Source organism: Rissa tridactyla, chromosome 8, assembly GCF_028500815.1.
Source record: "Rissa tridactyla isolate bRisTri1 chromosome 8, bRisTri1.patW.cur.20221130, whole genome shotgun sequence".
Lineage (NCBI taxonomy): Eukaryota > Metazoa > Chordata > Aves > Charadriiformes > Laridae > Rissa > Rissa tridactyla.
The window spans coordinates 48221587-48235739 of record NC_071473.1 but is presented as its reverse complement, the minus strand read 5'-3'; the positions used below and the strand labels follow the sequence as shown (position 1 = coordinate 48235739).

Genomic DNA, 14153 nt, shown 5'->3' with positions numbered 1-14153 from the left:
CCTGGTGCAGTCTTCTGATGCATCTAGTTGACCAGCTGTTTCAACTAGTTGTTTTCATATGCCTTTTTTTAGCTCCAAAGATCATCAGACTGATCTTAACAATTATGCTTTTCTAATTTGCGGTGTCTCTCTAATCTTTCCTGGCCTCTTCTTAGAGATATCCTAATTCAGCCTGCGTATTCTTTATTATAGCTGTGTAACTTTTAGCTCTGACACAGCTTTGTGTACTACTGCAGCAGAGTCCACAATATCCCTCTTGATTTCACATAATTTTCCTACCATGCTTTGTGAAGCACTCTGAAATCTGCTGCAAGGTGGTAACTAAAACTAACATTTTTCTATAGTAAAACTAAGGTCTAACTTTTCCTGCCAGATGCAGGATCTTGCATGAGTATGGACCTCCAGAGTTTCTCCACTATTTTTAAGGAGGTCTTAAAATGTTGATTTTTTTAATGGAAATAAAATACCTGGTGTTTGGCAATTTATCAATGTTTTAGGACATAAAAGCAGCTGGAATTGGGATGATAGCATTAACAGTTCGTTTTGGTAATTTTTCTGGTTTTTACAGCAAATTAATATCCTCCCTCGGGGGCAACAACATTAGAAACTGTATTTACCCTTTCTTTGGCAATTGGGTGCTTTGTCAAAAGAGTAGCTGCCTCTTGATAGTGACCTGGTAATAGATGGCTTAATAGCCGTTGCCTGTTGTCTTCCATAATGTGCATAGAGGTCAGCTAAAAGTTTCCATTGAGCAGTGCTTCATTTTGCTTACTAATAAGTATATTTTCTCCAGTGACCATTCCTACTGAATGGAAAAATAAACTAGGACTTCAGAATGTATCTTTTCTGTGTCAGTGCACTGTATGTAGGACAAACGAAGAAAAGTATTATCATCAGTTTTGTTTTGTTAGCAGAAGTCTTTAAGGCATTTTCAAATAAATTTGTAAAATTGTTTTGGCAGTAAGTCTTTGTTGTTTGATCTCTTCTAACCCTAATCACATCTTCCTTTCAATCTCTAACGTCACAGCTAGCTCACACTCCAATTCTTTCATACCCTATTTCAAACTCATGCTCGTGTGCTGCTAAAATGATTTTTTTTTCTGTTTTTTTTTTTTTTTAAATACTCGTGTCTCTTGCCTCAATTTCTTAAGAATGTGTTTTCCCTTCTTCTATAGGAATTTGTTTCTTCTTTTAACCTTCTATTAAAAAATTCAAAGGGTCATGCGGTTTTGAGTTCAGAGGGGATTATCACAATTAGGTCTCCTAGGCACTACAAGCAATGAATAATAATAATAATAATAATAATAATGTAGGCTGAACCTTTGCGCAGTGCGGGCCATATAGCAGCGATCAGTAGCTTCTGCATCAAGTTCAGAAGATTGTAACTTGCATTTAGCAATAACACTGGTCTAGAAGGATAGCTGACTTCAGGTATGTAAATATGGAGATCAGCAAAGAGGTTTCTTTATTCCACGGAACTAAAATGTGCATGTATGCTGGCAGAAACTGAGGCACTGAGAAACAAAACAATATTTTAAAGACAGTGAAACAGTTGTATATAATTTGAATATAGTGAATAATATAGTGAATATACTTCACATTTGCCACTTGTTGCAGCCCAGGAAAAGGCCAGATCCAAAGAAGTGGCAAAAAGTAGTATTTGGTAGCTCAAAGAGAGCTCAGATTGATTCTCAAGCCTCAAACCAGGCTGGGCAGACCTGCCCAGTCTGGGCAGACAGCTGAGGTTGGGAAAATATCTTGCTAAATCTTTGAGGGCACATCCGATGTACTCAGAACATTCCTCTTTTTAGATTATATTATAGATGTATGTGTATATATATTGCATGAGGCAATCAGAAGTTCACATGTCAGAAGATTCAGCAAAGTTTAAATGAATCCTTGCTCCGATTTTCTGTTTCAAAATTTACAGGTTTTAACCACAAAAATACACTAGTATGACACAGTGGATCATTTTATTGCGAGTCATGGTGTTAAGATACTAACTTAGCAGAGACCCAATAAAAAAAGGTCAAATGGCATCCAAGATGAGTTGGTTCAAGAATGAGATGGAGGATAATGAAGTGTTAATAATTGTGAAATCTACGACAGTAATTTATTCACAATGTTGTTATTTCTGTTGCTGAAAGGAAACTGCAGAATGCTTCTTTTCAAGCATTCAGAAAATTTCATTAAATTTAAATGTACTATTAGGTCAAAGTCATCTGGTGATACCTAAAGTAGGTGTGCTTATGATAGCAGCTTCTACTTGAGAAAAACTTCTAAATTTATTTGAATAAGTGTTAGGGCTCAGAAATATAATTCAATGTGAATATAAAGTGAGTACATAATCTTCCTGAAGTTTCTTTCTCTCAACTGTAGAACAAGAAGACAGAAGTAGCCAACTAGCTTTGAAAGAAAAATCAGTTTATTTTTTCAATTTAGGACGTTTAAAGTTTGCCAATAGTATTTCACATAAGTAATGAGGACTATCTGTAGTCCTCAAGAATTTGCATCAGTAAAATGGAGTTAACATTTTTGTTTTGGATTTTGTTTGATGCCTCACTGTGATGGATGTGAATCTGGAGGAATGAGGCTGTAAGTGCTTAGCTGGGAGTAAAGAATCCATCTGCCTTTCTGGAAGTGGTACTTGGGAGCGTCCTCATATCTAGTATCTTGTTTTCCTAAATGAGATGGGTTTTACTAAAATAATATGGTGAATCATCTCTCTCTTCTGTTTGTTGTCTGTTTATGGATTCTTTCTCCTGAATATTTTCTTCCCTGCTGCATTTTAAAATACATAACAGCAAAATAATACATTCATATTGTATTTACTAATTCAGTCACTTAATATTGCGTAGTTGCTACCTGTTTCTCCTCACCTCATCAATGAAATTGTAAATAGTATGGATTACTTATTTTAAAGTATTCATTTAATCCCTATATATGAAGTTCTTACTCCACCGTTCCAATGATTTCAGAATTCATGGACCTCAATCTCTTTTCCAGGTATGGAATTTAAACAATAGGAAACATCAAAAAATGTATATGCCGGGCTTTGCTTAGGGTTTAATGTGACTTAATCTTCTTTGTTTGAACTCTTAACAGCAAAATGTCACAAAAATCACACATTATTTTCCAGACCGAAGTTAATTTCAGTGGTTTTATAATCAGTTCAACCAGTTTTCTAACAAAGATGTTGACACAATATTTACTGAGTACTGCCGTACAAGACAACCCATTTTAAGCAGTAGTTTAAACTGGGTTTATTTTGGTTCAAACGCTGTCCTATAAACTCTAAAGTGAAAGTTGGACGCATTAGTGGCTTTTCTGTACATAAAGTGTGTTTAATGGCAGGAAAGCGGCATACGCCAACACTTCTCTATGCTTAGAAACTTGGTAGATTCTGTCCCCGCTTCCCATGCGTTACGGCCAGATTCCCCATGCTCTTTGCTGTCTGTCGGTGGAGTTTTGCCTAGCAGAGGTGTTAAAGGTAAATTTCCTCTGTAATCCTGAAGACTATCGCTTCAGCTGGTTTTGCCTCCTTTCTTTCCATCCTTCTTCACCAAAATGTTTTTGCTTACTTTGCGTTTCTTTCTGGCATTGCCCCATCCGTATCATTGCTTGTGCTCTGAAAATTGTGCTTACTTGTCTTGGCTGCTTCTGTTACAATGTCAAAGTCAAGATTCTGGCTTTACTATCAGTGCCCCATGCAACCTTGCTCTGTCTGCATCTGATCTCATTTCCCTGCGCCCCCCAACTCACATTCCACATTCCTCACAGTCCTCTGACTTTATTGCTCCTTTTGTCTGCCTTTCATGCGCTCATTTTTGCACTGTCTTTCATGCTGCCTATGTGCCTGGAACAGTCTTTAGCATCTCAGCCAATTTACAGCTTTGCATAAATTATATTTAATAATAAGACTAACAAAAGTTCATTATCCACATTATTTCAATTAACTTTGTACCTGCGTAAGTGGAAAACAGCCTGAGGGAAACTACTGTTAAACTTTGTTGTGATTTGTTGTGATGCAAAGATACAGATTCGGGCATGACAGTTCTTTTGTGATTCAGCATAATATTTAATTTTTTAACAGTTTGGTAGGTGTTAGGTTGATTTTATTTTTTTTATAGTAGATTTCAGATTTTTCTAATTCATAAATAAGAAAATAGCTACTTATTCCTGGCAAGCGAAACCACCAGAGGGTCATCATCATCACCACAGTACCTGCTACAGGCTTCTTGCCCTGTGGTGTATTTTACTTCATTTTATCCATACTGATACGGATGTGGAAGGGTTTTGAATGTTGGATTAACTTCATATCTACAAAAAAGTGTATCTTTTGCGTTTAACCTTCCTATTAAAGCAACATACTCATCTGCTTAAAAAAACAGCGAAAGATAATAACGTAAGACTCTGCCTATATCTGGGAAGTTTTCTCAGTGTTTTGGCTACTTTGACGTGGGCGTTTTCCTAAAATATTAAAAGTTGTTTAATATTTTAATGCCCTTCTAACACCAGTGAAAATGAGCTGAAGGTAAAAAATCATGTGCTTCTCCAGCATCAGTGTATAGCTGCAAGGCAGGGCATTCTGCAGGAACTATATATAATTTTCCAAGTTAAGTTGCACCTGAAATATATGGGGGGTTTCTTTTAGTTTAAATGGTTGTATTGATACTGTTCGCAGCTGAGTTGTGGAACCAAATAGACGTGCCTTTAATTTGTTTTTGAATGATCTCGTATATTCTGGAGATTATAATCTGAAGGGTGGCTGCCATAGTAATGTGCCAGTCCCGATGGCATCTGAACGTTCTGAAAGGAAATTCTGGGCTGCAGAAAGACAATGCCACCAATTAGTATTTCAAACTGATCAAAGGTGGGGGACCAAAAAGTTTGCCAATAAATGTAGCTCGGTGGATGGCACTAGAAGCTAGAGTTTGCTTTACACACAGTTAGAAAGATTTCAGTCCTCCTGTCAATAGCATGTGAATTTATAAATAAAAGCCTTAAAACAGACTTCATCCATTTACTGTGCTAACTTTTTTCAGTTGCATGAATACGGCGGAAGATTTTTATTTCAGTGGCCTAGTGAAGAAAAAGGTTGTGGTTCTGCTTTATACGAATCTTTAGAACTTTTCCCTCCTTACCGAATTTTTAACTTTAAACTGAAATTAAGTCACTCAATGAAGAAAAAGGGGGTTTCTATATTTGATGGGATATTCCTAGTCTCCAAAACTTTTGCAGTCTGCTTTCTTAGTACTATTTTAATTATCAAACAAACCTAAAGTTAAATAGTTATTTAAAAGCAAGCTTATTTTATCTTAAATAATTGATTGTGGCTTGCTGTTTGGAAGAGGACTACTTTGGCATGAATTTCAAATCCCGTTAAGATCATAACTCAAGCAGTTTGTTTAATCAAACATTACTCTAATAAGTCTTACGTGGTCCCCTACCCGACCAGGCCTGTCTGTAACAACTAGTTTATTCTGCGACGAGTTGCTCAACAGATGTCATTCTGGTAGAATAATGCAGCAGAATACTTGTGCGTTGGCTAAAATTACTTCAACTTTGATCACTTTTGTCCAGCACATCAGTCTGGCATTGTGCTTTATACCAACATAACACTTTACCCCGAGCATGCCTTTCAAGCTTAGAATAGCAGAGGAATGTTATTGAATTCAGTGCAGTTACAGATGAGTTAATGAAAGAAGGGAAATACTGTTTTTTTCATAATGCCTTTCTGTTGTACTTTGGAATTAAAAGAGAATTTGAGGAATGTGACTTCTGAGTTCTTTATTTTTACTTCTGGAGGCTTTCTGAAAACAATCTTATGTAGTTGTATTGATCCCACGTTTCTGTAAATAAGTTTCACTCGTTATTTGAAAATAGCCCATTCAGGAGTTTTACATTGTAAGAATAATATTAATGAGACTACTTTGATGTGTAATTGGGGAATAGTTATCTCCCAGGGACAGTTTATCTCAGTATTTAATGCAAGAAAACTAAAATAGCAAAAAAACCCTGTTCTTGTGATCACAGATCAGTATTGTTACATTTTGATGGGCTGTTGTGGGGTCAGTACAGAGTAATGACATCTCTTTACCTTGATACTCCTGCGAAACGAATACTGCACAGCAGGCTACCTGCTTCTTAACAAGCAGGGAAGAAAGGCTGTTTGTTTTGAACAGGAGGAATGAGATCATGTACCAAGTTCTATAGAGTTCGGGCTTCCATAATTCTGTTTTCACAGGTGCGTGTATGTATAAATAGAATAGACCATATATGTGTGTATTTGAAATGTATTTAAAGAAGTTTTTAATAGTTCAGGTATTTTTTAAAGAATGATGACATGCTTTAAATATGAGGAAGCACTAATATGACGTGCACCTTAATTCCTAATAAATACTTCGGTATTCTGTGTCTAAAATAAATGTTCTTGGTTTAGTTTTTAAATTAAAATTGTAAAAACTCTAAAATTGTAAAATCTTCTAGTTGAAAGGTAGTTACCAGAACGATCTCCCTGCAAAAGCTCCTGAACAAAACCAATATTAACATAGAGGTTATCGGGTATACGTGTAACTTCCCAGTTGAACAAAAAAAGGAGAGAGATCTCAGTGATTCTAAAACATACAATGAATGTAAAGCTGAGCTGAAAATCCAACCCAGATGCATTTATGATACTGGAATGTCCAGGTAGGGCACCAAAACGGTCTGACTTTCATCCTTCAGTGAGATGTAGACTCAAGAGTTGTAAGTAATGTACCTTGCTGTTGTATAACAAATTGAAGCCAGTTTTCCACTCACCTGTGCAGAATATTTACTTTATTTTTTTACTTTTTTTTTTGTTAACCATTTTTCTGTTCAGAGAAAGTTGTTAACTTGAGGTAAGTGTGCTAGACTGCAAGCAAGGTGCTAGCTCAAAGACCTTTTCTGCTGATAGCTATATGTAATTTTTTTTCAGTTCACAGAATTATTAGCAACGCTCCCAGCAGAAGTTAGAATACAATGAATTGTTGGTTCTTTCCAGTTGACAGGTGAACAAATGAAAAGCTAAAGAAGGCATTAGAAGATCGGTTTTGGAGTAGTCTTAGCATTTGCTTAAGTAAAATCTTACTCATCTGCCTTAATATTTTTTTGGTTTAATGAGTCAAGCACTTGACTACTGTGTCTTAGCGTTAAACTCTACAGCCCTCTTAGAGCTGGGAACAGGACGCAGAACTTCTGACTTCCTCAGATATTTTGCCTAGGGAATGGTCACGTAGAATATTAGTAAAATGTATCAAACCTTACTTTTATCTATTTGAGACTGTTTTGTTTTGGTTTTTTTTTTTCCTGGGTGTAATATAGGTTGTTGAGATCTGTACTTGGAAACTAAAATAGCCGTGTGAAGATATTGCATTGCTTGCCGTAAGCCTTTAATTGTTCACAGTTCTCTCCAGCTGGGCAACTTCTACGTCTGATTGTTGCCTGTGCAATATTTACATCCAGGTATAAGATATTATTCAGATTTTGTGATACCACTCTCTATCCTAAGTACAAAAATACATCTTTTTGTGGTTTAAATAATTGCTTATCACAAAACTTAGATAAAACATGTCAGTTTTTTTATTTGTGTCAATGTTTTTGTGGAAAGAGTTTTGTAACTCTTGTATTTTGCAGCATTCTTCCTGTATTTGAAACTTTCAACTCTTTCTACTTTTCCCCCTCCCTTCCTCCTGACAACCATAATGTGAGATGATTAATGGTAGTGACTTGTATTTTAATAGCATGAGAAAAGAGTTGGTGTAAAAATTACTTTATTTGCATATTGTTAATGAATGTTTGAACTGTGTTGTCTTCATTGGAAATGTGCTTATTAATTCCTATTTTCATGTTTAATATACACACTTTTATTTATGGATCCCATTTGATAAACTTCTGCAAAACAAGTTGTATTTCTTATTACATTAGATGTAGCATGAACCTAAAATTTTCCCATGAAACAAAATACATTAACTAGCAAAACTTGTAACAGAATTTTTATTACCTTCTTCATCCCCTCAGTTTGTTCATTACTTTGTAATACTTTTTACTGTGAAAACTTATATTCTTAATTGCTTTACACATTTGTGATACTTCAGTAATAATGAACCATTATGAATGATATATTATATAGGTTATTTTTTTTTCTTTAATGTAGTTTGTTCAATTGCTTTTGGGAGCACTGAAATTCGGCAGTACTGTATGTAAACCTCTGGAACAGATCTAGATCTTTGAGTGTTGGAGGAACCTGGCTTACAATAATTGGAAAAAAAGAAAATAATAAGCTGTGGATTATGATGAAAATAAGGGAATTTTCTCATAAGCTTTTGTTAGTACAAGTTCTGATTTTTAATTTTTAAAAATTTTTTTACCAGGTAAAGCGGAATGTGTATGACCTAACTAGTATCCCTGTCCGTCACCAGTTGTGGGAAGGCTGGCCGCCTTCTGCCACAGACGACTCGGTAAGTAGCTTTGGTTCTCATTTAATTTCTTCCTACAAATAGCTGATTTTACTTGGATTTTTTGTTTAGAATCATCACCAAATAGCTTTTATTGTCCCATATGCAGTAACTTAGCACAGCATAATAATTCATAATCATAACACATAACTTAGAGCTCTATCTTGAAAGATGCAAATACTGAAGTGTTGGCTTGCTGAGCACATTTCTATATTCGTGTGTGTCAAATTCAGCTTATGTTTTAGACTAGGAGGAGCAAAGCTGTGCAACATTTTGGAAGCTGAGGAGGTCTGTTGTAGTGATTGAACGTCAGGAAAGAGCCCCCTTTTTCACACGTGTTCTGAGTGCTTATCTAGACATTTTCCTCAGTTGTGTCCGTCAGATCACTGGTATTCTTAAGCCCGTGTCTGGCTTTAAGCAGGAGGTTTTGCTATTGAAATCAGTGGAGAGCTTCACTTGCTTTTAAAGGATCTGCCTTGGTTCTTGCTGGGCCAGTAAGAATGTACGGACGTTGCAAGATTACATTTTGAAATAGTAAATAATATGTATACAGTACAACATCTATTCCATTTTCAAATGTATTTTGCAGGTTTTAGAATTACCATTATTTAGAAATGGAAGGAAATCTTACCTGAAATCAATACATACCCTTGGTAACAGAATCATCTGTGTGTGAATTTCTTACAAAGCATGAAATCGTGGGACTGCAGAATTCCCTTAAATATTAGACTTGATTCCTTGTATGGTTGGCCCTACAGTGTGTTTTACAGCAAGTCTTTCAGTTTTGCTCACATAATTTTCTTCTTGTGTTATGTTCCCAATGTCAGCTAGTAAGGTCTGCCTTTCTTTAAAAAAAACAAACAAAAAAAAAAACCAAAAAAAAAAACCAAAAACAAAGAAACCCCCCCAAAAACCCAAAACAAAAAAACCCCAAACAAGCTGACATAATTATGTAGCTATGTTGTATGTAGAGTGTGTGATCTGAGAAAAATGTAGAAAAATTAAATATTTCTATTTTTATAAAATTCATTTAAACTAGGGGTTGAACTTGAGTATTCTGCAAAGGGAAAATGGAACTGGCGTTTGCTTTCTCTACATATTAGCATTATCTTCAATGCATGACTTTCCTGTCCATTTCTACTGTTTTCTTGTAAAGGGAGAATTGCTGTTTGTCTGATAAGACTGCTGGTTTTTTGTTCTGGGTAAAGGATTTATGCCAATCAAAAAAAAAAAACCAAACCAAAGAAAAAAACCAACAAAGACTGTCTGGATTTCTAATATACTTGTAAAATATGTCTGTGGTAGTGTTTGCGGAAACAGTAGTTAAGTTTGAGAGAGGTGAGTAAATCTATGTCCATGTATTCAAGAGCATATCTGAGACGATAGATGTAAGATCTGAAATAACAGCATGGTGTCATGCGGTAATTACAGTCTTTGAAATGTGGATCCATTTTAACATTTTATTAGTTTACATTAGCCCAAAAAAGAATTGGAAACTCAACACTTCTAATCCGTTTTCCCACAGCTGTTAGGTTTTCCCCGTAGGTTCCCCCCCCCACCCCGCCTCTTTCTTTTGAATAGGATACCTCACATATGTAAAACTCATAAATCTGTTTTAAGTCTGTTTTTACAAGTGACATTGTTGCAGGTGAATTTTTTCCCCTTTTCATCTTTAATGAAAACGGTGAATGTTGAGTCATCTGCTCCAAAGGAGGAGAGTCCTCAAAGCTCACGGCTCGAGTCTGGTGCAGCTGAGACTTGTCAGCTGTGTAAACAGATTTGAATGTGTTACCAACAAAAATATAATTAATTTCTGTCTAAAATTAGAGGCCATAGCTTACTATTTATAAAGATTTAATGTTAGCAATGACTATCTGTGGTTCTGTAGTCTGAACAATTTTTCCTTTGCGAATCAGAAATATTCAGTAATAATTGCTTTAGCAATTAGCGGTGATGTCTTTAGTTCAGCGGCAAATTTTTAAAAACACTTTTTCCGTCGTGAGTTTTTCACTTGCTGTATCGTATAGTGTTCTGTTGCAATTAAAGAGTTAAAGAAAGACTTGATTAAAATACTTTTTCATTTACATGTTATGCAGCATAAGAAATACTTTGTAATACCACAGGAGGTTTTTTCGGTGCAGTTCTCGTTAACCTTTGGCTTAGCAAACAGGACAACTAAATAGACTTCGCATAATTGGATTCCTGTATCATCTTGAGTCTCTTATGCACCTGACAGACTACAGTCTTCTGACATTATCAGGAAATTTAGTGGAGTCAATAGTCATTTAAAACATTGTTGCTTCATCTCCCTTCAGAGTTAAGATATGTTCTCTGCTTGTACTGTCTAATGAAATATGGGATACTGTATGAATTGTCAATAACTCTTTCAGATCCTTTTGCACACTTTCACCAGGGAAATGTGTATCAAAACCTCCACACGCAGGAGAATGTTTTCATGCTGTGACAGTTTGATTGTGGGAAACAAGGCGTACGTGGTCTGTGGAAATCTCATTTCACCATTCAGCAAGGGCATATTTTTAGCTTTTATTGTGCCTGAACAATTTTAACATCATGAATTCTATCTGTTCTGCTCATTAAAGTTCAAAGAAAGTAAATGTATGAGTTTTAAATCATTATTTTTTCTTTAACGGGTTTACTTAAGTGAAACTTCAATTATATTAAAGGCTTTATTTATTTATTTTTGGGGTATATAACATCAACTGCTATAATGAAGTCTTAAAAATTATCCTAGAAAACTAAAAGATAGTTGTAATTTGATTTAAATAGATTCACAGTTTGTTCTCAATTTTTATTTTGGATTTTGTAACAACCTTATCATTACTGAGCTTGTAAAATGAAAACCAAGCTAGAATAATTTACTATAATTTCTGAAATGTGTTCCATTTGTCTTTGCTATATTGACTGAACTTCTAAACTTTCACTGGTAATTACTTCTGTTGCCAAGTGGAATGAACAACCTTCAAATATGTGTATTTGAATAGGTGGTATTTTAGTTACAGTTTTTGCATTATTTTATTTATGTAACTACAGATGACTTTTTTGATATTAGCTTTACATGTGTATGTTTGAGGTAAAACTTTTTTCCCTGTGAGGTCGCTGGTTTTCGATTTATTTAGGTAGGATGAATTTTTGTCCCTGATGTTTCTGTTGATTTTTGGTAGTGTAGAACAGCAATACCCAATATGAGAAGAAGGAGAGAGCTTGCTTTTGTGCTGTTTTTGTTCTTGGTATTTAAGCTAAAACTTTTTTCTTAGTTGGTTCATTTTTTTAAGTCATTTCAGCATCTCAATGAGAAATGCCTGCTTCTTCATAAGTAAGAACAATGAGCTTGTCAAAACGGGATATATTTCTGCATGAAAATGATGTAAAAGTTTTAGAATGAGGTTTGAGGAGGGAAAGGGGAGAGAGACAGAGGATGAAGTGTCCGGTGTTGTAACTGTACCCTCACATGCAGATGCCATACAGAGGAACTCAGCATCCGTCCTTCCACCTACTGCCACTAACGCTTTGTTTCCCTAAACACTACAGTTGGTCAAGACCTTGTATCCTCATTCCAGGACAAGTAACTACTTCCTCGTTGTATAGATAAGCCATTGGATATTAGTTTAGGCAGAAGCAGGTCTATACTGACAAGTTACTCGTCTGCACTGTGGAAGAATCACATTTCAGATGTGATGTGTGCAGCCGCTAACGTGTTGACGTTCTGCATCATGCCTTGTGAACATGACCACCTTCAGTTCTGCGACGGCTGTAGCAGATGTGGTTGACGTTTCTTAGCTGAATTTAATAAAGACTTCTAGGTTATAAAAAAAAATTCTCAAATGCTTAGGTATGATCTAATTAGCACTGCTGTTATACTTAGCTATTTCATTGCTAAGTACGAAGCAGTCTGCGCAGATAGAAATTAAGAATGCTGATAAATAGTCTTCTGGTACAAAGTCAAACCATTTGTGACGCTTTTTGGCTGATCTCCAGATTTTTGCAGAGGTTGAGTATTAAGCATCTGAGTAATTAGTATTTGGGCGTATATATTTCTTTCCCTTTCTGGGTCTTACAATTCTGAACAGAAAGTTCATTACCGCATGCTGTCATTGTGATATGAAAACAAGTTGTGAGGTTTACATACACTGGCTGCTTAATTGTAATGGATGCCATGTCTGCATCTACTGGATCGCTTGCAATTTTCCCCTTGCAACTGATATGACTAAAGAGTGAATAGTCCTGACAAAGACAGTGTCTATTAATCAGAAGCGTAAAATTGACTATATTTAAATTAAAATACATGCATCACTAGAAAATACTCAACTATTTTTTTCTGTGTAAAAATATCATAATTATAATTTGGATTGTTAATTACTTTGTATGTTAGTTACCTTCTGTGGTTTTCATCCGTCACTTGCAGTAGAGTAGTAGAGTGGATCTGGCAGCATCCTTGTAATTTAGATACAAGAATACTTGCAGTCTGTTTTGTTATGTGGGTTCAGGAATATGGTAAAGTTTCAATTTAACATTTATACTGTAATCCCAATTTAGTAGTGAAAATCGTTAGATAGTACCCAGTTGAAGTTCATGGTAATGTATGAAGCAGGACATTCATCATCATTAAGAAATAGAAAAGTAACTAAGTGATTTAATAAACAGTTCCTAAATGTTTTTATTTTAGATAACCTTCTGACTTTGACTTATGGCTTGCTTGGTTGTTTTTATGTGGATGAAAGTATGAGGAATTATCATGTTCTTTCCCCAGAATAAACAAGGAGGTTACAGTTATTCCTTCACAATTTTTTCCACCCCACCCCCTTGCCTATTTTCTACTTATAAAAATTAAGATAAACTGATTTAAATTATTTTGTTTATGTAAAAATTACCATGTCAGGGATTGTTTTGTGTTATGTTTGCACTTTTTTGTTACAAGAGAATTTATTTAGGAGTGTCTCATTTTAAAACATCAGATAACTCAGTTGAAGTGATCTACAGCTATCATGTTGGTTTTGGGAAGACTTTATTTGCGCTCTATGTGGTAGTGAGTCTTACAGAAATGCAAGATGTGCACACTGAAAAACAAAAAACATTGTATCGTTAAATTAAAAATACAAGTCAGTCCAGTAGCTATAACTTAAAAACTCACCAAGCCTCCCCCCACAAAAAACAACCAACCAACCCCCCAAAAAAACAAAAAAAACCCAACCAAAAACCCACCCCAAAACCCACAACCTTTCAGTTTTCGGCATTCTTAACCATGTTGGGTCCTGATGGAAAAAAAGTTTGTCATGTTCTGCTCACACTTCTGCTTCTTGTGGTCCAGTTTTAACGTTGTTTTCAGTTGTTATAGATCCTCGAAATGAAAGAAATGCACTCTTTGCTTCTGTTTGATGTAAGGATATTTGGATGGCAGTAGCCATGATCTCAGAAATCTGGAAAAATTAACATCGCCTTTCTTAGTTACCATAAAAAAGGGTTCTAGTTTTTATAACTCATTTCAGGAGTGATTGAGTTGGAAATACACAGGTGTATTGGGAGTTGGTGGGGCGGTAAGAGTCTGCTTTATGACTGTTCTCATGGGCCAGTTTATTGTCACCGATCAAATAGAAATTTCATCTTTGAGAGCAGGTGCTTCTGTTAATCTCTTATCTTTTGGGGAACGAAGAGACTTCA

General features: G+C 35.4%; 1 protein-coding gene across 1 annotated transcript in view; it reads left to right on the top strand.

Moving 5' to 3' along the window:
* Positions 1-14153, top strand: part of FAF1 (Fas associated factor 1) — a 171206-nt gene that overhangs the window by 76782 nt on the left and 80271 nt on the right. The window contains exon 8 of the mRNA XM_054212624.1: positions 8394-8480. Within this exon, the coding sequence (XP_054068599.1) occupies positions 8394-8480 (87 nt within the window). The remainder of the gene's footprint in view (positions 1-8393; positions 8481-14153) is intronic.